We start from the raw sequence: 25,123 nt of genomic DNA on the forward strand, positions 1-25,123 counted from the left end.
AGTCATATTATTTTTAAAGACAAATAGATACAAACTAAACATTAGTACACATCTGACTTCAATCCCTGATACCAGTCCAACAATCAATCACCAGGGGCATTGGACACCCATAATTAGATTATAAAATCATAACTATAGTAATTTTACGTCTGCTTGCATAATTACATCAGCATGCTAATATCCTTTTAATGGTCTCTAATGATGTAATAAGAAATAATGGAATTTATTTGACAGCTACATAACCATTAACAAAACATATTAAGCATAACTATTACTTCCATAAAGATCCAGGCTGTATCCAAAAGTGACAACTAACATGCTGGATCTTTTTTTAACATTGAAATATTTCTAATTCTGAATTCCCTCAATCTATTCCCACTCATCTGCTTCATAGAGTGAGCAAAGTTTATGTCAATGCAAATTTGACAACAAATCGGCTGTAGAAATGGACTGGATGCTGTGGAAGCCAAGCCTGGGGATATCCTGTGAACTGAAGCCTATCAGTTAAAGTTGGCAGGATTGTGAAAGACAGAAGATAAACTGATTACTACCAAGCAGCAGCTAATCAAGAGCTAACACAGGGTGTTGGTAGGAATCCATGGCAAAAGCAACTGTCCACTTAAGTAACTCCAAAGCACATCAAAAAACTAAAAATATAGAGAAGAATGAAAAATATTTGCAGACAAAACTAACTAAAGGCAGTAATTTATTAGTGAAGCAGTTCCTTTAATTTTCCTTTGTTTATTTTTTTTCAGAGAAAAGGACAATAAACTGGTAACTGAGTATTTAAAGAACTTTAAAAGAACTCACCACTTACCCTCTCTACTCAGTTTTTCCACTATTGCTATTTCACGTGATGACTTTGTCTATACTCTTAAATTAACCCCATGATTCTCATTAACATGTCATTACTCTTTGCAATAATCTAAAAAATCCAAGTCTACACTGTTACTTTCTAACCATGGGGAATTCTTGGAGGAAAAAGAGTATTGAGAATTCCAGACCAAGCAAATACTCAGGTCAGAGTTAAAGTAGGCTAGTATGAGAAATGCTCACCCTTTTTATAACTCCTCTTTCTCCAGGCTGACTGATATTTTTTTCTACATAACTTCCCCATTTTTACAAAAAATTGAATCTTTAAGAAAAGGATACTTCTAGCTGCCAGTGAAATAAAATAAATCACCCATGATGCCTTAGCCCATGTAAGAAGCATATTTCCTGAGAAATATTTCCTGAGAAATATTTCCTGATATGTCCGTGGTGACTATGACATGACATCAGGTTTTTCCTGAAACCCCTCTCCATGAGACCACTGAGGAGCTAACCAGAGTATTCAAATTCTTACTGTTTTCCACTGACAGTGGTGCAATGTCAAGAAAACAAATCCAAAAGGTGTTAACACTTTTTGGCAAGGCCTTTGTCTAAAACTTCTACTACTGCTTTATCTACTGGTCAGCTCCACCTTCCCTTAAGTACTTTGTGGGTTTAACCTGAGCCATCCCATTCTCCCGAAAAAAGAAGATTTATTATGGATGAATTCTTTACTGGTTTGATATTTAGGATAACCCTTCACAGATTTATAGATTTTTAAACAGTCAAAGACTGATAAAAACATTGTATGGATGGAAAGAATGCTCAGTCCTGTTTGGTCTTCCTGTAATTCATACTACATTTTAAGGTACTGACCATACAATTTTTTTCAATACAGTCATGTGACTGCATATTAACAGATGCGAAATAAGCAGCTAATTCTGCAGTTTAAAAGAAAGGTCCATCACAACTGGCTAAACCATTGGAAGAATGTTTTTCATTACAGAACAAATCAACTGCAATGTGTTGTGATTTATCAAATGATAAAAAATAACCAAAAGGCTTTATACTAACAATAAGAAAGGTAGGCGAAAGTGCTCTTTTACTGTAAATGAATGAAGCTAATGAAGCTGAACCCACTGATTCCAGCAGAGAAATTGTTCCATGGGATTCCTCCTTTAAATGTGCAGTAGACTTTCTCTGCTAGTGTTCAAAGTCAAGGGTTCAAATTCTCTTTACAAGATAGCAGAATATATATTTATGTTTTCAATTTAAAAACTCAGTATTCATAAAAAAATATTTTATTAAATACAACCAAAAGACATTAATCAAAACAAAATATGGGAATATTTTCCTTCTCAATAATTAAAGCCAATATGCCTGGTATTTTCCAGGTTTCTGAAAAGATTTTCTCACCAGGAGTCCATTTTTCCATACAAATACAGTAATAGAAGGGGTACAATTTTTTTTATTTTATTTTACAATCAAGAATAAGCACTTCCACATGAAAGAACATGATCAGGATCACGTTCCAGATGAAACATGATCAGACTATGATAAAAACAGAGTATTAAACAATGAATGCCATTCTGTAAATGAGGATCAAACAGTACCTGATGGCAGCACAGGTGAAGCTAAGAAAGATGCTGCACTTCAGCAACCCAACTCATGGGCCAAGGCAACCAGTCCCAAACCTTCTGAAACACAGGCAGGAGCTGGGTGCTACCCAGACATCAGCTATTTCCTGTGTGCCCAACATGTGACTTCTTTTCTCAAAATCCTCCTGCACCTGACCTTTCTTTCAATTACCTTTGCATCAAACTACTTCTGTTTTATACAGAGAGGATGAAGTTTTGTGAAGAACATGTTTCTTCCAAAATGCCTTCAGAAAATCTTCAATCTAAAACACTTTACTGGACATGGCAGATCATAACCTCCTAGTTCATGAGATTAACATGCAGAGCATTCATCAGTATGAATCATAGGAGGAAAACCAGTATTCAGCAGAGTTGAACTCCCTGTGACTTGTTAAATAAATAGCTGACCAAAAAGCATGACCTAGTGTGCCATGTACCAGACTCAAAGACAGACACCCAAGTTTTTTCCATCTCTGATGTCTTTTTTCCCCCTGGTAATGCTGGGTATAATGACCCTTCAGAAGGTTCTCCTTACCTAGAAATTGTTAAATAAAGTTGGCAATATTTGTAGAGCATTTGGAATAGATTCTTTTTCCCTATGAATGCAGAAAAAAATTCATCCTTTATAATTTTCTCAAAATAATTTGTTCCCATCTGTAGGGAATGTTACAAAGATCATCAGTATTCTTTTTCCCCTCTTGCCCACTCTCCTTAATTTTGACAGTAAAGAGCAGATACTTCCTTGTAAGACAAACTATTCAAAAATAATGAGGTATCCAATAAAATAAAAAAGAAGAAAATCCCATGTACATACTTGACATCATCGAAGACACTCATCTGCAGCTTCAGGAGATCTGCCACTTCCTTTATTAACTCCAAGCCCTTTTCCACACTCAGGGGGCTGTTGAAAGGGAGCAAGAAAACAGAGCATTAAAAAAATGGAACTCATCAATACTTGAGAGGCTAAAGGTCCCAAAAGAGTTATCACCTTGGCCTCTTTGAGTCTGAAAGCCACCACTAACTGTATTCCTGTCACATAGTAATCGTGATATCAAGGGAATTGGGATCAGGTGCTTCTTCAGGCATGATGAATCACCTGAATTTTCCAGCAATAAGACAAACAATAAGGTGCAAATGGAATTGTTAGGAAGTGTAATGGGCCCATGATGCAGCAACCAGTTCATCTCAGTCCTCAATAAAAAATGTAATAAAGTAAAAGGACAGAAAGAAAGAAAAGGATTGACGAGACAAGGAGGGAAACAAACAATGAAAGTCAAATTTGAGGCTCGGTATCAAATGGACAAGTGAAAAGCATATTTTTAAATTCATTAGATTTTAAAATGAATCTTTGCCCAGTGAAAGGATACAAAATTATTATGGATTTGAAAGTAAACAATAGAGCAAGACACACAGTCCAGAGGACACTGATTAGATACATAGGATTTAGCTTGGTGTGTGCATACGCTGCTGACAGAGCCCCCTTTAAATCTTTTTAACCTTTGTCAATGCCACATTTACATTTTTTAATTTGGAAAACAGGTTGCAATCAAGCCTAACATAAGATGACTGCTATCATTTTAAAAAGCACTTACCTAGATGCAAAATTTATATTTGCAAAATTTTGGGGTTATTAGAGTTGATACAGCTCTAAAGATGTATTAAGAACATTCCATCCCTAATATACTGATCATACTTTGCTTAGTTGTTGTTCAGTACTGTGGAACCAAATAAAACAATATTAAGAAAGAAGAAGGAAATGTATTAAAAAGTATTAAAAAGATGCAGAAATTATATAACAGTTAAAATAACAGAGACAACACCCTCTGTCAAAATTGTGATCATACATTTAGTCTCAACATTGTTAAAGCCTCAAAGACCATAAAATTATACCTTACAAGCTTATCAAACTTATGCCATGGTAATGCAGAAACAACTTTGCTGGGATTAACCTACAGGAAAAAACATCCTGTATTTTTTCCTTCAAGGATTTATAATAAGTAGAAGAAGGTGTCAAAAAAGGCTTGTAGTATTAGACACAATCTTTTCAACTGGACTAAGGGAAAACAATTTTTTTAAAAGCTTTTTTCAAAGGTCACTATTTCTACCTCAGAGCTGAATTTTTTAAAATTAATTTTACATTATGGTGATCCATTGTCACTGTTTTATTTATTATCTGCAATTAAGACTGGGAGTTTCTGTTTTGGTTGTTTTTTGTTGCTGTTGTTGTTTTTGGGTTTGCTTTTGGGTTGTATTTTTTTTCACTGGTTTCTGCATGCACTGCCCTAAGGGCACCTCTATTTAAATAATGGGATATCTCACATGGATCTTGGCTAGGATGGAATAGTTCAGCCTCCCTTCATGCTACTAGCCCAAAATGCTCAAGAGACCTCCTGTCATACAACCAGAGGTAGCCCCTCAAGGCACCAGTTAAATATAGAGTTTTTCTAGATATCTAAGACAGAAATGCTTTCCTGTGAAAGTAACAAAAGAATCTGATTGATTGTGTAAGGAAAAAAATGTACTATAGATTATTCATAAATCTGTTATATTTCAAGGACTGACAGTGGATAGAAACGTGATTATTCCCATCACTGTGAAAGCAGATTGTCATAGTTACTCTGGGGTTTATGTGTTAATTAAATCTTTTCTCCCAAAGAGGTTGGCTTAAATTTTACGGAAATGATTGGTGTCAGCAAGTGGGCTTTTACTGTAATAGCAAGTCTGATGAAGGCAAAGGCTGCTGTGTACATTGGTGCTGCCTTTTAACCAAGGGGGCCTCCCACTCCCGGCTTACCCCTCCCTATTCCCTTGAAAAGCATTCCCCAGCTTCAAAAACAAGATATGCTGCAACAAGCCCATGCAGCAGCACTAAATGAGGGGTGTAATAAGAGCATTTGAATGCTACAAGCCAGTAATAATGCTGGAGGGGAAATGGGTGAGAAAATGGTGCAGGAAGGCCATTGTTTTGCAAGCCTGAGCATCCAAGAGAAGTCTTTGTAACTCTCATGCAATATCAAACTCAAACACAAAGGTTCACAAACTCAGATGCAATTTGATAGGCTAAGAAATTATCATTCATAATAGCACAGGAAAGCTGCAGGATGAGTATTTTGTGGTACCAATACTATTACTGATCCCACAGTCATATTTAAGGATTCCCATTAAGAATTATTACAATCACAATATTTTCCAATGCAATTTTTCCAACTTCCCAACATTGATACAATCCAGTACTGTTTATTACAGTTCTATGACAGCTGTGTTGTAGGACAGTAGAATATTCAAAACCTTTCTCTAAAAACACCAGACCATGATTTTCCACACTCAATTGATGCTTTTGTTTAGTGTTTCATTTTGCTCAGTGTTGCATGGTTTGTATGGTGATTGCCTTTAACTTTGTTTCCATGGAGAGAATCACACCATTTCCACCAGCACAGTGCTTAGCAAACCTTCAGCAGCACTGTTCACCCACATCACTCACCTGATTTCAGGCTTTTACAAGGAGAAGGAAGAAGACAATCTTTCAAACATCATCTCTTCTCCTGCCTGTGGCCCTCCCACACACCCCCAGACTCAATACTTGTAAAAGATATGACATTTGTGGTCTTTCATGTCCTATGCTTAGTTTTCAGCCTGCTTGATTCAGTTTCCGTATTAGGGAGTGGGGTTTTTCTTAGAAATATGTTTCATCTATTGATTGTTTGAGTTCAACAACTACGGAATTAATTCAATGAGAAGCATTAGACAAACCAAGAAAGAAAGACAAAAAAAGAAGTGTTCAGATAAGGAGCAAATAGTGAGACACTCCAGACTGAAGATGTAACAGTAGAAAGACTATTTAGACAAGCCCAACAACTGAACTATTTTATCAAGGCCAAAGACTTTGAGAATAATTATGGTCGGGTTCACACCGCTTCGTCTGAACTGATGGTCATTGCAGTTCCCAGTGGGAACTCCTTTGGTGCTGGGCCTTGCTGGCACTCCAAGCTGTACAGCACACAGAGTGAGTCCCTGGGCTGTGGCCCCTCACATTCCAGGGTCAAGACAGGTCCAACTCATATGCATTTTCTTCTGGGAGTCTGTGATAAGGCATTTCAGTACTCCAGTAACAGTGAACCCTTAAAAGAGAAATCACAATTTGCATAGGCCTCAGAGATACAAAGCATGAGCTGGAAAAAAACAAAAGCAGAAAAAGGACCTCTCATGGATGCTATTTATATGTTCCAAGTTCTCTTGAGGCTGGCTAACCCTTTCTATGTCCAAGACAATTAATGGTTTCTGCAGTGCCTTTAATACCCTGCTTGATGGCCACCAGAACAGGCTCCCCAGGTCACAACACTCTCAGCAGAGCTCAAGAAGTGTTTGGACAATATTCTTTGGTACATGGCGTGATTTCTGGGGTTCTTGTGCAGGGGCAGGAATTGGACTTCAGTGATCCTCATGGGTCCCTTCCCTCTTAGGGAAGATTCTGTGATTTGAATTCTACTATTTGATTTTATCACTACTTTTTTTGATTGCCTTGAAGGCTTCTGATCACTTTTGGTCTACATTTTGGCCATAGGAAGAGTCAACTGCTGGATGGCAGAGCACCTTTTTGCAAATAATATAGATGTTGCCAGATGAGATCAGTGCTTACTTTGGGTTTCCTACCTTTGCTCTCATTCCATTTGCTGTAGATTTCTCTTTTGCACCTTATTTCAAGGTAACTAGCAGCTAAAAGAAAATGTGATACATATCACTGTTTAAAATAATTCTTTTGAGGTCCTTTTTAGGTTTCCATCTCAAGTTCACTTGGAAGATGAAAAGAGAGTCAGAAAGTATATAAAATTAATGTCTAATGTACTTCCTTCCATTACTTTATCTTCTAATACCATCTCTACCTGTGAGTGCTACCCTAATTATTATTTTTTTAGTTGACAGATTCAGACCCTACTGAACCAGTAGCAGAACTGTCTCGCTCAGGTGCCAATCTCTATCTCATTGGTAGATTATACTTTGACACGCTAATGACAATGAATAAATAAGTGGGGAATGAAATATAAATATTTCCTTTGGGCTTTATAAAGATAGATAGATTGATAGGTACATCTTTGAAGCCTTTCAGAGTGTCATCTGAAAAATATTTCACAACTGCTTTTGTTTGATCTCAGTTTTCAGGGCATGGCTGTTGTACTGTTATACCTCCTGGAGAATATGGTTTATATCTCTGCTAAAAATAGCCAATATTATATGGTAGTTCTGCATTATCTCTTCAGATTAAATGACTCCCCATCTCAGTTCAAGACTGTGATTTAACACCATGACATAGCCATGAAAACTTGTATCCACTTTAATCATGTCAAAAATAAGTCTACTTGGTTGACCTAAAATAATCCTGAGCCAATCAGTTCTCCATAAGTACATTGGGAGTTTTGTCTAACACACACACACACAAAAAAAAACAAAACCCAAAACCCACAAACAAACAACCAAATTTAAAAAAGGCAGGATCTAAGCAATAAAGCCATTTTATTTACAGATGAATCTGAAATGAAAGCACAGGAAGAAAATCTCTTAACTTTAATGTGAGCTGCTGACCACTTCTGAAAATTAGTGCAATCCATTTAAATGCTCAGGAGTGGATTTGGAAGCCCAACTTTATGTAATTGTCAAAGTGTTTCCACAAAGTGTACTGGACATGGAATAGAAGAAAATTAGATTGTCTGGTGAAAATAAGATTTTGTATCTTCCAGTGTCTAGGTCCCTCCCAGTGAGGAAGCTGAAAACAGAAATATTTTATGGAACAATCCACTTACAGAGGTAATTTAAATAATAGAACACTGAATGATAATCTTCCTCTGCTATTGACTATTAAGATTTAACTTTTCAATTTACAAGAAAAATGCAATGATGAGAAGTAATTTTTAAAATCTGCTCCAAGGAAGTTGGCAGAACTTAGAACAATCCCATTAAGTGAGTTTCTCCTTAGTTCCTGCTACAAAGTGTATAGTAATACTAGCCATAATTTTTTTCATCTGTCCATACAATCCCACTGTCTCCAGTGGTTTTATGCATAAATTAGAGAATACCTGTAAATAATTAATGAGGAACAGATTATGTCTTAATCTGGGAGATGTCAATCAAGTTACCCTGGTCAAGACATCTTCCTGACCTGCAATTCCACTGTCCATAGAATGAAGGCAATTACACCAACTTTCCTTGTCAGGTGCCTGGTATTGTTATATAAAAGACAATAATGTTATTATCCAACTTGCATCCATTCTGGATCTAAGAATAAAGACCAGCACTATTGGCTCTATATACCACTCCCTACCAAACATGGAGGAGATGTAGTAGCAAATACTACGCAACCTGAAAATTAACTTTAAAAGCTTCTCTCATTCCCCTATCAAAAATTTTGTTCCAGTATTTCTTACCACAGGTGCTCCTACCAGTTTTAGAGCACATTCTGATGATTTTAGAGCATAATTGGAGCACCCTCATCCCAGTGAAGTTAATTTCTGTCTCACTGGTGAGTTGGAAGTCTTGTTAAAGGCCTGCTGTGGGCAAATAGAGTAGGAGACCAGAGTCTTATGCACCAGACTTGCTTCATGAATGGCCAGTTAGACCACTTTAAAAGTGAAGAGTAGTGCTGAATATTGGATGCTGATCTCAAGCCCAGTTCAGCTTCATGCTCCAATCTGAACAATGTTACAAATGGATTCCACGTTTTCAAGAAATTCCCAAGATTAACTACAGATTTGATGAGTGAGAACAAACATTTTGAATAATGGCCTATTTTTGACCTGGACCTAATGATTTATGCATTCAAGGCTCAAAGTTTCCTCTCTGGTTAAAGAACAAAAAGGAAACATGTAAATGAAGGCACAGGAGGAGTTCTGTGGGGAGCAACACTGGCAGCATGGCCAGCTCTGCATGCTGAGCTAAATGGAGCTCAAACTCTAATATGAACCAGTGGGCAATGTCAAAGGGAACAAGAGGAAAAACAGAAGTAAACAATGATGAAAACTATATGTTCTGTATTTCCCAACATGCCTGTCAAAACAATTGCATAAATTGAACCATTTTGGTAGCAAAGAATCTGATGCAGTTATGCAGATGGCTTTATTGCTGGTGTTTGCCAAGCCTGCTCTCAGCCCAAGGAGAACAACATGTAGTTCAGTGTTATGCTGAGGTTATGTCAGTCTCACAAGCAGTTGCTCTCACTTGCTTTTCCTCCTCCCAATTGCCAAGTGCTTTTGGAAACCCACTCACTGAACTCTGAAATGCACCCTTAGTGCCATCATTTAAATTATGTATTGTCTTTACCAGACTGTACCTAGTGCCCTTCCAGTACTCTGTTTAGCAATTGTAATGCAGCACTATAATGGACATCCAGTCAGCCCTGTCAGATTAATTCAATTGAATCATTTTCTGCAAAAATGAAGAATAATATACAGTACAGAAATGGGCCTGACATTGGGAATTGCACTCTTTAAACCTAAATGTCAGTCTAATCCCCAGTAAAATTTCAAGTAAGGTAGGGTTCAATCCACCTAAAATTCGCTTAGATCAGAACACAGGCAATGATGGCCAGTTTGCCCATTTTCAAGAGTGATGAGCACTACAATAAAATTGCAAGGCATTTCTCTTCAGACTGAAAGTTGCCTGAATGCTTAACTACAGTATCCTCCCAGCAGTATCAGTAAGTGTATTTTCTGGGCAGGTAAATGTCACTCACACCCAGCCTCTTTTGCTGTCCAAACTCGAGCACAGTGTCAGGTACATGCCATTCATCTCCCCTGGAGATTTTTCAAAAGTTTGGCTACACTTGAGCTCAGCTTGAATAGTATTTAATACACATCTAAATCAGGGAATGAAGCAGAGCTCAAAACTAGCATCTAGGACTTCTGGGGAGGAGACATTTCATTCAGACTTAAGCTGATTTTAAAGTCACTTTCAATGCACACATGCTCAAAAAACTAAGTTTGGATCAGCAGTCTTCCTTACTCCTGAGTGCTTCAAGTTAAGAGTCAGGTTCTCTTCTGTGCTTTATTTATCTTTCTTTTTTGCTTTTAGGCCTAAAGATGAACCACTGGGCCAACAAGAGGATGATGGACTGTGTTATCTCTCATTTCTGGTACACAGAACACTCTTCCAGCATGTGGGAGTTAAAACTGCTCAGACCAACTTCACGAAGGTCTCTTCCATCTCCTGCTTCACTTTCCAAGCCCCACAGTAATAAGCAGAAGACAGACAGAAGATCCTAGACACAGTGCCTGTCAGCAGAGCAGCACTAGACACACTGGATCCCCAAACATCCTACTTGTTTGGCATGTCTCAGTGAAACAGGGAGATATTTTGCAGTCTGGGCTGTCTTCTGGAGTCTTCAAAGGTCCCTTCTAATCAGCGGAGGAAAGAAGATGTCTAACCTCCCCGTGTGGGTATGTCTTCACCTGTCTCTCAAGAAGCTCAGTGATGTGAAATGAAGTGCATGACATCCTTGGGGAATATGTGCAGCATCCAGCAGTTTGGTACCTAAATGAAGCAGTCTGACTTTCACTCTAAATTCTGAAATAACCACATTTCAGCTTTACACCTAGAAATATGCCTTAAAGGGAAAAGATATTAAACACATGGGTAACAAGACACATATACAAAGCTCTTGAAAACAGAAGCTAAACGGATGAAATCTATTGAAGAATTTAATTGCAGTAATTAGCTTTTATTAAACAATGGGAGCTACACATAGATTATGCCCTGCAGGCCGAAGTGTTGGGTTAGAATTGTAAGATTTTTTTTCTCATTTGGCTCTCTATCCCACAGATTCGCATGCTAGCAAAAAAAAAAAATGTCTACCAGAAGACCTGCCTGGATGGACTCACTGAAGATCCATGGCTTCTTGTGGTAGTACTTTACTGTAGGAGCTAATCTGAGTTTTGATCTGAAAAACATAATTCTGTTGATCCTTCCTACCACTATATGTATTTCGAGTGTTTATGTAAGACTTTTTAACAGCCATTCTCTTAGTGGACACAAATAGGAACTTTTATACTGAAGATTTTTTTTAGTACTGGTCTGAAAACTGAAAGAAATTTTTTTTCCTCTAGACCTTTTAAATACTGAATTTTAAGAAAGAAGAATTCCACAGTTTAAAATAATTATTTAAGGAAGTTCCACCTGGCCATTTCTCAGTAATATCTTTGTTTTGATTGATGTTAAATCAGCTTCCTGTCACTGACAGAGCAACAGTCTATAACAGTATCACTTTCTTAATATGCAGGACAGTCTCCTTAGTACTGAAGATAAAAAGCTAAACCTAAAAAAAGGAAAATCAAAGTTCAGAAATATGAGTCTGGAATACCATATGGACTGCATTAGAGAGTCAAATAAGGAGTCTGTCTTTAGGATGAATAACGTTGAGGACTAGTTTTCTCTGGCTGCTAACACTGTTTGGCAGCAGTATGGACATTGACTGGTGCAGGCAAAATCCCTGCTGGTGGGAAGCTGGGAGGAGCAGCCTGGCCAGCTCCAGCCAAGCTGCCATCCTTCTTCCATGCCTGAAAAAGAGCAGGAATGTCTGTCACGGGCTGAGGCTGAGTGACGAGACTCTGAGGTGTACGGAGATATTTCAGATCTTCTGTAAAATCATTTACAGATGTGCTAGGAACTGTCTATTTTCTTATTACTTGCTCTAATGAATACAAAATATTAAATCCAGTAGAGGGAGGCTGTTGGAACAGGTGATTTTAGCATTTTTAACCACCCACCTTCATGGGCCAGCATCAGGCATGATTTCTTTCCCATGCTATGTCTCTCCTCAGTTACCTGCTTGGCAAGGAGAAGCAGAAGAGCAGGAATGCCAGGACTTGGGCACTGCCTCTCCATGGGCAAAGGGCTGGTGCACACCAGCCTTGAGCACCTTGCCTGCTAAAAGCAGTCAAGAGAAAAGGATAAAGGAAAGTAATTTCCAGTTCCTGCTGCTGGGATGAAGGAGTGAGAAGCACCATGCTGAAAGAAGCACATTCCCAGCAGTGCATGCTAACCCCAGCCCCTGAGTCAGTTCTCAGCAGCAGCCACCAGCACAAGACTGGAGGTTATTTTAGACCACCTAGGACATGCTACTGCCTGATTTTCTAAAACTAGCACTAAATACAGGATAGCCCAAAAGTAAATGCCAAGAAATAAAGTCCAAGATAATTCTGGAAAAATTCTGAGGAAGGGCAAGAGAAGTGGTCAGCTGGGATCTGCCTCTGTAAGGACCACCTAAGGATCCATGTATCCTGGGAAAAACAGTGCTTTGACCAAGAAATAAATAAACAAATAAATAAAAAAATAAATCAGGGTTTTGCTTGTTTTTTGTTTGGTTTTTTTTTGGTTTGTGGGTTTGTTTGGTTTTTTTTTACTTGGGCACTGTTGTATTTACACCACCAATAATCAGGAAAGAAAGATGAAAAGGCATTAAAAAAGTTATTTGATAACAGTATTCAAAAAGCAGTATTTCCTCAGTTCCCTGAGGGAAAACTTAAACAGTGAAAAGGTGTCTGTGAAATTGCCATTATTCAGGCACTTGCCCAAAATCAGTCAAAAAGTAGCAAAACACAGATATTCTATCCCAGCAGAACTAGGAACACCAGACCAAATAAATGAGAATATTATACATGAAAAAATCAGTCTAACTGAATAATTCTTTGACTCCAGAGGTCAGGAATGGTGCCACGTTTTCCTTACATGATCCTCATGAAACACATGAACCTTTTGTTTAAAAATAATATCAGCCAAGCACTTTCCATATGTCACATGTGCACTGCAGCCTAGGCCAAGAACAGATATCAGAAGTGAATTCCTCTTGCCTTGTACCCTGCAGCAAGTGTATTCTTTCTGAAAATAAATAAGATTGGTTATAATTCTACAAACAATCAGTTAATGTGATTATGTATCTGCTTAACAATTAGAAAAATCTCTCTTTTGAAAGGAATCTCCTCCTGAACTCTTGACCTCAGTGATACGTAATAGACTAGTTTGCGTTAGAAATGTTGAGAAATGGGCCACTGCCTTCAAGATTTGCATGCTTTCTTTTAAATTTTCAAGTCTGAAGATATTTTCTACCATATGAAGAGCAGGATTCATGTATATAGATATTGAAATCTTTATTCAAATTTTCCACAGCCTCAGAGCACAGACTGAGGAGTTTAAAGAATACCTTTGTGGTTTTTTTCCCCCTCAAAGTATTATTTTTGTTAATGTCTATTATTCTGTCACACTTATTCCAGCTGAATTTCATCTACCATTGTACTCCTTAATCCCTCAATGTATTTAAATCCATCTGGAATTTTTCTAAATCCTCCATAGTTCTTCCTAACAGAGACAATTTGCCGATGGGGTACCACTAATCTCTGTACATGCTGAGGAGCAGCAGCTCATGACAAATCTTTCTCTTCTATCTCATAACCAGCTCTTAATCCGCAGCGACACCCTGCCCCTTGCTCTGTGACTCACTCTCCTTAAAGACAGTATGAAGAGCATCCCATTTATCTCCTGTTGATTTGAAGGGTAGGTACAACTTGTGGTTTTGCTGTGACAGCAGCTTTTCTCCTGGGAGAGTCTGATGTATATCAGCAGAAGGTGCTGCAGACCTGAGGGCCTTCCATGTGTGGTGCTGCCACAAAGGAGAACAGAGGGACCCTAGCACTGCCTCTGGGAGGCCCAGACTCAGTGGTCCTCAGATATAAATAGCCAGGACTTAAATTGTGTAGCTTAAAAATAGTAGAGTATCATCAATGCGGCCTCAGAGTCTGTGATCACAGCACTTCTCCATCTCAGGGAAGCTCTAAACAACAGTAGGGAAACTTCTATTTTAAGGACATAGTTTAATTCTTTTGGATTTCCTTATTTTATATATTTTTTTCTCCTTTTTTTTTTCTGCTAAGATTAGTAAATATTTTAACAAGCAACATGATGAGAAACTCAGCTACTGATGTATGAAATAGATTGATGTGAAACTACTTGTGTGCAAATTTCAGTAGTAACTGAGGCATGGGAGATCTGCTGATGGTACTGAAACAAATATATAATACAGATATAGCTTTACCATGGTTTCACTAGAGATTTTCACTCCCCTCTTCCCACTGACTCCTGCCTCCTGGGAATTGGCTTCATGGCACTTTTTAGCACAGCAACTGCACTGTTCTCTGATGTTAAAGGTCATTTTCCAAGCCTGGCTCATGTAGCTGCTACTGCCAACAATCCAAAGGAGAGATGTCACGTTTGCCTGAGGAGGGAATAAATGGAGAAGGGAAGAAGATTCCTGCCCCAAGGATGGAGCAAGTGCTCCTGCCACCTTAGGCAGCACAGCCTATCAGAAAAGACAACAGACTCTGACATTCTCATCAGGTTAGCTACCACCAGCATAAAGCTATTGAATCCAGCCTTCTCCAACTCCTACTCCCCTTTTTCCAGACACAAGGGAAGTCTCAGTCGTCATAAGAACAATGCATATTATTATCCATGGAATGGAGAAGAAATGGAGGGGTTCACTGCAGGTCATAGAGGAGGTAAGTGCCACAGCAAAGACTACACTGGGAACATTTTTACCAAATACCAAATTTACAGTGTTGCTCTTTCTGAGTCTACCAAGCCTAAAGAAAACATTTAGAGACTGAAATTGTATTTATTTCTCTTGTCTGGAAGTGCCCCTGAGAGTAACCCATCTGATAATCTATAATGAAAGTCCTGGGCACTGATGCTTTAAGTCCATGGTGTTAGAACAGCCTGCCTTGTCTGAGTTTTTTGTCCATGCTTCAGTGTAACTTAATGCATCTTGAAGCATCCAGTAAAGACTTTGGGAAGGGATGCATTTCATGGATTTATTTTAGTTTGAACATGGTCTGTGTCTTACATTAAGTCAAATAATGATTAATTTTTTTAATGGTTCACATTTATCCAGAATTCATGAGACCAACCAAACAACTTCGAAGCACAGAGCTATTCATTGGATTGTTTGAGAGCTGCCTGACTTCACAGCACTGTTATTGTAATCATCTTAAGGACACTGCAATTTTATTGCATTGGGCTACACTTTCGTTTTTTCATGCTTGTTTCCTCAAAGGCTTTATTAGCCATAAAACCTTTTTAAGCTTACTTCTGTTTTGACAGCTCAGCAAATTCCCACTTTCTGTAATTTTTTCCCTCTTTTTCCAACATCAGTAAGTGTGAATCTAAACCTCTTAATACAGAGAGATTCAAGTCCAGACCAATTTGTAACACAAATGACACTTGCTAAAAATCAATGGCAGTGGTTGAGCTATGAAGGTCAGAGGAGATAACAGCATCCTGGAAACAGGAGAGTGAGAGAGAAGTTGAGAAGGATCAAGTCTCTGGAGTTATAATCAAAGTGTGACACTGTGCCAGCCTGTGCTTGCATTACTTCAAACATTCAGTACCTCCAGCTGTGTTAATAGTAACAAATTCATACAGATGCTTTGTCGCCTGCAGAAGCACAGAAATAATGGCAATAATCTGTGCCATGATTGTGTTGCCCTCCCTTCTGAGGCTGAAATGGACCCCACCAAAGTACTCCCTAATGCATTTTAAGCTGAATGCTGGAAACAGCTACAGGGTTCAGTTGTCATGCACCCTGAATCTCTAATACAAAAAACCCTTGAAAATGCAAACCTGTTCTTTCATATCAAATTACTTCTTCATACAAGTAATTAGTAAATGAGATTGAGGACAAATGATGATACACATTTTAATGCACTTCTGACTTCTCGTTCTTTCCCTTCCTTCATATCTTCCTTCAAGGCAGCATAAAACCCAGACCAATTTATAATGCAAAATGACAAAGAATATCCAACAATACAGTGTTGAAAAAAAGGAGTTGAAGAAACACAAATACTAGTTCATAAAGGGACTAAAGCACCTCTCCTATGAAGACAGGCTGAGGAGGTTGGGGTTGTTCAGCCTGGAGAATGGAAGGCTGTGTAGGGACCTGAAGGGGGCCTACAGGGAAATCAGAGGAGGCTCTTCATCAGGAACTGTAGTGACAGGACAAGGGGGAATGGCCCCAGACTGAAAGAGAATAGGTTTAGGTTAGATGTTAGGAGGAGATTCTTTACTGAGACCCTGGCACAGGTTGCCCAGAGAAGCTCTGTTCAAATTTATTCACTGATTTTCTACTTGGGAAATTACCTCATTCTCATTTTCAATAGTTAAGCATTTACATTTTGTACACATAATGTGAGCTAAGAAATTAAAAAAAAATAAGGCATGAAAATTAAATGATGGCATTTTTACATCTGAGCTTCCCAGGACTGGGCAGAACAGCACTGATGAAAAAGTACTGTCAGATAATAGACTGTGCTATGATTCAGTATGCTGCATTCCCAGGAATCCTGATCTTTGGCTTTCTTGTTCTCACTCATTTCAAAAGTTTAAAATTCATTACTGTTTCATAATGACCTGAATGGTAATTACCCAAAAAGTATTGTGATATCCTAGAAGAACTGGCCATATGTTATTGTGAGACACTACAGCATCTCAGGGTTTTAACGACTCCCACTGTTTATAAATCAAAGCACAGCCCCCAGCCCCATCCTTAGTTTGGGTGTATTTAATGTGCAGTTCTATAGCCTGGAGTCAGCAGAGTGACCTGAACCTGCCCACTGAGAGTTTGTGGAGCACCTGAACCAGCTGCTCTTCCAAAGACCTGGCACGTAACACCCAAACTCAGGATGCTAAGGCAGCACAGAGGAAGAGAAAGAGGAATGAGAGCATCTGGGGATGTCTGGTCTGGGAAACTAGGCCAGCAGCCACGCCTGTCCAGCAAAGTGGAGTAATACAGATCTGAGGGAGTCCTTGTGGTGCTACTGGGGACTCCAGGCACACTCCCAAAACTGCCCATTGCATCAGGATCAGAGTGAATCCTTGCTATTACTGTCATCAGTGCAGCAGATTGGCTGCTCACCAGCAACATCAATTAGAAAATTTTCCCTCTGTGTTCCCCTAGAGGTAAAAATGCAGAGCTGATCCCCACAAAAAATGAGAGGAAAACATCTGGGAAAGCAAAGATCTTTGAGAGGGGAGGGATGGACACTGGGAAGGACTTTTCTCTTGTGATCTACATCAGCAGGTGACAATCACATTCTGTCACAATATGTTTCAATAGATTTTGAAAACACAAAAGCTAAGGACCTCTGAAACTGAACAGATTATCATATTATCTCTACACATATAACAGATAATAAAAATATACAAAGCTGAACATGCACATTTAAAAAAAAAATAAGCAGTATTTACTGCTCTCTGTGTCAAAGCCACATTAACTACTGCTTTTCTGTTATTTTCTTGTGGATGAATAGGAAGCATGAAGTATCATTTTCCTGTGGGAATATATACTATCCAAATTGAGTCAGTGAAGCAGTAATATTCCCATGATCCCAGAGATCAGGGATATGATCTCTGTCACTTTCTAAGAATCACAAGAAAACTGAAGAATTATAGATGGAAAGAAGATTTTATGTCTAGAAAACTCTAGGGACCATAAATAATTATGCACGAAGAGCTGGTAACAGAAAATTCTAGAATTATGTTTCTCTACAAGTTCTGGTGTTGAGACACAAAGACCAAATTGTGCCTACTGGATAATTTCACAGGAAAGGATTTTCCATGTGTATTATTCAGACAGGGGGTCAAGCTATGTTGTCAGAAACAAAACCTTTGGCTTTAAAATCAATGATGGACATTTATGGAACTTATTTTTACAAGGGAAGAGTTATAAAAGGGAAATAAAAAAGAGATAAAAATTTTACATTTAACTTCTTTTCTAATGTCAGCAATGCCATACTTTGGTCATTTTAACTGGCTTCAGTAGCAACAGATTTTCTGGATGTGTGTTTATAATTTCTCTTAGTTTTTAAAGCTAGTTGTAGAAATTAAGTAAGGAATATGCACAGATCTCTTTCCCTTGATAAAGTGCACTTTTAAGAGGGATAATGATTTCAAAAAGGACAGTGAGATATACAGAGAAGGTCAAATCGGTGTTTCTTTATGAATATATGTATTAAAAGACAAGAACATACTGTTATTATTTGCTAAAAAGAGCTGTAAAGCCTCATGGAATATAAATGTTTAGCTTCTAAGAAACATCAAGATCTTCTAGTAACTGAGAATGATAAAACCAATCAAGCCTGTTTCATTGCTGTAGATATTGTGATTAATTTTTCCTATTTATTTCAAATTTAATTTTTAAATGCAATTAAAGTGTTTCCACCTGGTAGGGGAAAAAATAATTAAGATCATAAAAATACAATTCTTAAATGACCTGCCTAGGAAAAACTTGAGGAATAAACCAAGACTTCTGCACAACCCAGCTTCAGGGTCCTAACCCAAATGCCATCCTGAGGAAAGTAATCATTACATGCAAAGCAGTATCATTTATCACATTTGTAAAGGTGGAGAAATACTATCAAGCATTTGCAATTAACCCAACCCTTCAGCACGTTAAATGGGTCAGACTAATCATATTCCACAGCAATTTTACACTATGAACACAAGACCCATTTTTTCCCAGCACCTGAACAGAATAGCAGCTACCTCCAATGAAATGCAGAGCCATGCATGCAGGATCCAACCTGATTAACATGTTGTGAACAGATTTACAGCCTATACAATTTTACATAGACAGTCTGGAATTGAGAGCTAACATATGACAAAACATGAACTATCCTGGAAATGCATAATACAACAATGCCAGAAGTTGGCTCACAAGCTAAGAGAGCTGCCATGAGCTGTCTGTGATGTAGTATTTGTATGAATAACTTCAAGTACAAGCCTTCTGATAAATCACAAAACAGGACAGGTTGCTCTGCATTCGGTGTCCAAGCATGGCTTCAGACAAGCTTGACTTGATTCTGAAGCTTGAAAGACTGCAATAAGCAGTGGAAAGAGAGGAACTTTCAAACTAGGATTTTTCTTAGTGTGTTTAAGTCCAACTACTCAATCCATATTTGAGAAATTGTATGCCAGCTTGGCTATTTAAACTGCTGAGCATGCAGCAGCTCACATTTAGATTTACTGGAGGTGGTAAGAACTACATGTTCTGGAAAGTCAGGCTTTGGGTTTCCTCATGAGACACAGGAGACTAAACACTGTGTAAATGTTTTGATTGTAGGATCTAGGCCCTCATTTTACAGCAAATACTGCCAAACAAATGGGAGAATTGGCATGCTTTTAAACAAAAAAAAAGTTTCCCAAATGTGAAAAACTAGAATTTCAGAAAATAGAAAGAGTCCAAAGGCAAGACTTCTCTGATTAGAGAGCTCTGATGTATCCCAACTATAACAGAGTTTCTTTATAACTATGGCAAAAGTAGAATGCAAATGAAAATAACATCCCATAGATAATTTTTAAAAAATAAGATTACTTTAGAATTTTAGAGTTAAAATTAATAAAACACTTCAAAGCAATTACACTGAGAAAGAAAAAATCTTACACAAATGTTCCAGTGGTAGAATAGCAATTTTTTGAAAGAGAAGAGAGTAAACAAAGTAAATCACCAATTTGATTGGTTTCCCAGAATAATAAAATACTGAAGCAGCACAGCAGAGGATTTGCTAGACAATTTTCTACACTGAAAGTGTCAATTCATTCCAAAGCTTAGCACTGATGGATAATATGGATTGGTATGGATTGCAGCACTGCAACCATCTGAAAGGTCACTTGACAAACACAGCAGGAGTAACCTGTTCTTGCCATTGACAATCACTGCCATTTTGACAAGTCTTTAAAGTATCAAAAATCTTTACTTCAGGTATTCGATGAAAATGTTTATCTTTGGTTTGTGGCATGATTAAATGCTGGCGTCTTCTTAGCATTTCATGGAGTTCACTGCAGCAGTGCTAATACCTCCTTGGATCATATTTGCAAAACCTCAGAAGCTGATAGGGAATAGGTCTCCCCATAAATGTCAGCTATGAGCGATGAGTCTGCACTGAGCACATTCATAGGATCATAGAATCATTTAGGCTGGAAAAGACTCCTAAGATCATTGAGTCCCACTGTTAACCCACTGCCAAGTCCATCACTAAATTGTGTCCCTAAGTGACACATGTACAAGCCTTTTAAATATCTCCAGGGATTGTGACTTCCCAGGGCATCCTGTTTCAAAGCCTGAGAACTCTCTCTGTGAAGTTTTTCCTAATATACAATTTGAACATCCCCTGGTGCAAGTTGAGGCTTTTCTCTCTACAGTCTTCCTGCCCTCCAGAAGACACACTCCTTCCTAACTTGGTTTCTACCTGAAAACTGAGGACACACTTGATTCCTTCATCCAGATCATCAGCAAAGATATTAAACAGAACTGGCTTCAGTACCAAGTCCTGGGGTATACCACTTATGACTGCCCAGAGTTACAACCATGGACGTTAACTCCATTCCCCCCCACTCTACATCTGGCCATCCAGCCAATTAAATACCATTAAAAATTGTAAAGAAGGTAGATTATATTTGTATATATGGACTCCTCTAGAACCAGTAATCTTTGGACGAATGACCTTCTTCATTGAATACTTAAAGACATAATTCAGGGAAAAACCATCATTAGGGGACTAGCTAGGAAGAAAACCAATTAAGATGATACTGTGAAGAATGTCCAGGTTGTGAACACTGAAATTCAGAATATCTCCCACTTCACAGAGTTCTGACATTTCTAAACTTTACCATTTATGAGCCAAATAAGTCTGGATAGCCAAAGAAGATTGTGTCATTAAGATACTCTTTGGAATAAAGGAGTCTTCCAGACTGATATGAGTTAAAAGAGCTGGGGGATGTAGGGAAGTAGTTCTGAGCTGGGGAAAAACTGTCTTCTACTGCTTCACATAGCATTCCTAGGCAGGAACAAAGAAGTGCAGTTAAAGGGTATTCCACCATTTTCTGGTCTCTTTCTAATATGCAGCCACATGCATTTCAATGCAACACATTATAGTAAAAACAAGAATCCTCCACAATCCTATTGCCTTCAATCCCATTAATAAGTTTAAGACAGACAAAAGAATCAACACATGCTAAAGAAATTTCTGCCTCAGTTTCCCTATGATGCTGGGCAGTGATTTGTAAGCTCATCCTAAAATTTCCCAATTTCTCACAGGAGTCAGGATTGCTAATCAAATATAACATTGTTCTACAAAGGGGAAAAAGATGTAGAAGTGCCTACATGGTTCTAAAATCCCAAATGCTGTAATGAACTGTGTATCATTAGGGGGCTAAAGTTGCCTTTTTGAAAGTATAGTATTAAATGTCAAATTCATTAGTGGCATGACCTGAAATCACTAGGTCTTTCTTTCTAAACTAGCTGCATATGTGATGTTTGGATTCCTATAAGTGTTATTTTCAGATCAAAATGAAATCACAGAGAAAATACTGCACTTTATTATTGTATGTCGTTTTTTTTGAAAGAATGACTCAGGCATTGATATTTAGACTACTTTCAAGTCAAATATTTAAAGCTCACATCCTAACCATAAGCACACTTACTGACATATTGGAAGGTCACTAGAACATGAGAAGATAGAGAGAGGTGTAAGCAAAAGACCTACAAATTTAATGTCTTCCGTAAGGGAGGAAAGGCAACTGTAAGAAAACGGAACTGTTTGCTTGTATTTTCATCAAAGTACTGAACAGGTTCCAAACAGTTTCAGATTTATTAAAAATCAGGCCTGTGGCATTTTCCTCTTGTACATTCATATTTCATTGGGTGCAATGACTTTATCTTTTCCCCAGTTAAAAATGCCATTCAAATTGGCTGTTGTACTTACTCTTTCACTGTCACAATATAGCCATATTCTTTCTCCTCAGAAGACTTCACTTCAAGTTGTAAGCCTTGTCCTGTGCTTTTCTGAGGTTTTTCATAGGAATTTCCTTCCTGCATTAAAGCATTCTTAATCCAGTAGCTGCTCTGGCTTGGGTCTTTGGAGTCAGATTCACTGTTCTTTGCAGTTGTCAGCTCCCTTGAGAAAGTCTCACTTTTTACATTTTCCACACCAGCATTTGTTTCTTCTGAGGACAGCGGATTAGTTTCTTCAGATTTCTTAGTTTCTGTCTTTGTAGGTTCTTCAGGAAAAAGGTCTTTATGCATATTTTCAGCTAATGCGTTCTCATTCAAGAATCTAATTAGTTTTGCAGTGTTCTCCTGTATCAAAAGAATAATATTATTTTTAAAACTAAACACAGGAAGGTTATACTCACCAAATCTGGATATAATTTTTCAAGCTCTTATTGATATGGTAGAGTCTACTCATACAACTGTTGCATGATCATTTTCTTAACTTCTATAAACTGCTAGACTATATTAAGAACATGCTGTTTATTCAGTAATAATAATAGAGCACTAAATTATGCCATTATATTTTTCCTGTTGTTTCTGTGTGTCTGTGTGTCTAATATTAATGAAAATTAAACTTTGTTATCAGGTAAGTTAATGAAAAGGAGAAAAAAAAATGTCCATCAATATGCCTGGAAACTTTCATCCCTCCTGGGTCTCAAAAGTTATAACAGTGGAAAAGGAACAGATATTATATGACCAATTCTGTTTCCCTTCTTCATCTCTAGCATTGATGGCACTTGTACGTGAGTGATCCAACAAGCTAAATATAAGATCACAGAAAACCAAAATCTGTCTAATAAATCAACAATAAGCAAATGAGCCAAAGTCAAAACAGGTGCCTGAAAAAATTCATTAGCTAGTTTCATTACATAACTTTATTGCAGCCAAGCATTTGGGAGGAAATGATGGTTAATGGGCACTTTGTGCTCTGTGTCACAATAAATTCTATTCAAACATTCCCTATTCAAACTGTCACAAGGAAATTTATACATGGGATCCTCTGTAAGTCTCTTGTGACTGCAGTACTTCATTCCTTAAAGATTTTCCTGTGGGTGTTCAAAGCTCCTGCTACACTGTCCATGTGTGCTTTCCTTGCTTGGTAGAAGGGCTGAAGAGATTTTATTGTGAACACAAGAGGATTTGCCCCTTTATGAGTCTTGTAGTATTAGCTTTTGATAGAGTACAGAGTAGGAGAAGTTTGACACAGTTTTTTAAAATATTCCTTTGACATTTTTCTGCTTCATGAAGCTGAGAAAAAGATGAATATACCTCAAAAATGGCTAAATATTGGACAGCAGACCATAGCATATGATTCAAAGCTCAGGAGGAAAATTGTAAAAGTAGTCTGGATTAAAATGCTAATTTTGATGTTACTAGCTAAGGTACAAAATGTAATGCCTAGAGCTTTTGAAATACCTCTGATGTTCCCCAGAACTATGAGCCAAAGGACAAAGGGGAAAGAATTCTCAAAAGCTCAAAATTTACTGATTTGAGGATAAGCTTGAATTTGTCTGAACATTGTGAATCTATTATTAATTCTGTCTATTTAAAAATTAGAGAAAGGGTAAAAAACAGACTTGATTTTACTTTTTGAACATCAAAACTGATTTTGGTTAAGGTTTCAACAAGTGCTCATTTAATATTTAAATGCATCAACAACAACGTGTCTATGTGTGACATTGAATCACAGCCACACAATACATAGAACAAGTCTTATATTTCAGAAGTGTGAGTTTGTCTTTCACTACACAGAAACCTGATATTCTGAGATGGAACACTTGTTTTGTTAAAACACTGGTACTCTACCTCTTTTTGAGTTCTCACGCTGGCTTCATGCATTCCATTGTCTGTAGGAGATGAAAAGCACAAATATATAGTTATGAAGGGCAAATATCATATAAAAAACACAGACTTCTCATAGGCTGCTTTTTAGCAGTGGCCCTTTTATGTAATTTAAACATTGAGACATCAAAGCTGAAAGGGCAGAGTAAGGAGCAGTGTATAATTTGTTATTGTTATTCTAACCCCACTTTGATAGCAAATTAATGCAAGATCAATAGACAGAGCACTTCAAGAGCCAATGTAATAGTGTTATTTTGCTAACTAAGTGTCAAATCATCATATCAGTTTACCAATATCTGAGAAAAAAAAAAACCAGAATAAAATGGCTCTAGCTTGCTGCATGGGCATTTACAGTAATGGGAAAGGAAACATAGATTTTCTTCAGACATATTTTAGTTCAAGAAAATGACATATTTCAATAGATATCATTCACCAAAATAATGTTACAGTTTAACTACAGTGATAATATTCAGTCACATCCTTAACCTCAGTCAAGTAACACTGGCTTTTTTGCTTTATAAACTGAATGTCACTCATCTTTCTCAGCATGATTCAAGATAAATCCTCAAGTTTGACCCTTTTAATCAACAACAAAATCTGGTAATCAGAATTACCAGGATATCCCTAACTAGTAAGGATTTCAGTTTATCACCATGAAAACAGACAGTTAAAAACATTTTTTATGACTTACAGCATACATTTCTGGTGTACTAGATAATATACCATTCCTAAAATAGAAAATGGATGAACAGTAACTTATTTTCCACAGTGGTATTCAGTCATTAATGACATTTACTGTGGCTCCTGAATCTGCATCACCAGGAAAGTATGTGTGCAGACAGAAACAAATAACCTTAGATGAAAAGGGAAGGAGCAGGTTTGTACCTGTACTTGTCACAGATTTTCTACTGCAAGTAACTGTGGCATGTTAAAAAATTATCTGTAAAAAATATTTTTTTTCTCTGCATATTTTGAA

The 25,123-nt window shown here is 37.6% G+C and overlaps 1 protein-coding gene across 1 annotated transcript in view; it reads right to left on the reverse strand.

Moving 5' to 3' along the window:
• The window catches only part of PTPRN2 (protein tyrosine phosphatase receptor type N2), a 635,317-nt gene that overhangs the window by 362,515 nt on the left and 247,679 nt on the right, over window positions 1-25,123 (reverse strand). The window contains exons 8-10 of the mRNA XM_058833496.1: window positions 24,112-24,152; window positions 22,238-22,611; window positions 3,262-3,348 (exon numbers count right to left, since the gene is read on the reverse strand). Of these exons, the coding sequence (XP_058689479.1) occupies window positions 3,262-3,348; window positions 22,238-22,611; window positions 24,112-24,152 (502 nt within the window). The remainder of the gene's footprint in view (window positions 1-3,261; window positions 3,349-22,237; window positions 22,612-24,111; window positions 24,153-25,123) is intronic.

Source organism: Poecile atricapillus, chromosome 2 (genome assembly GCF_030490865.1).
Source record: "Poecile atricapillus isolate bPoeAtr1 chromosome 2, bPoeAtr1.hap1, whole genome shotgun sequence".
NCBI lineage: Eukaryota > Metazoa > Chordata > Aves > Passeriformes > Paridae > Poecile > Poecile atricapillus.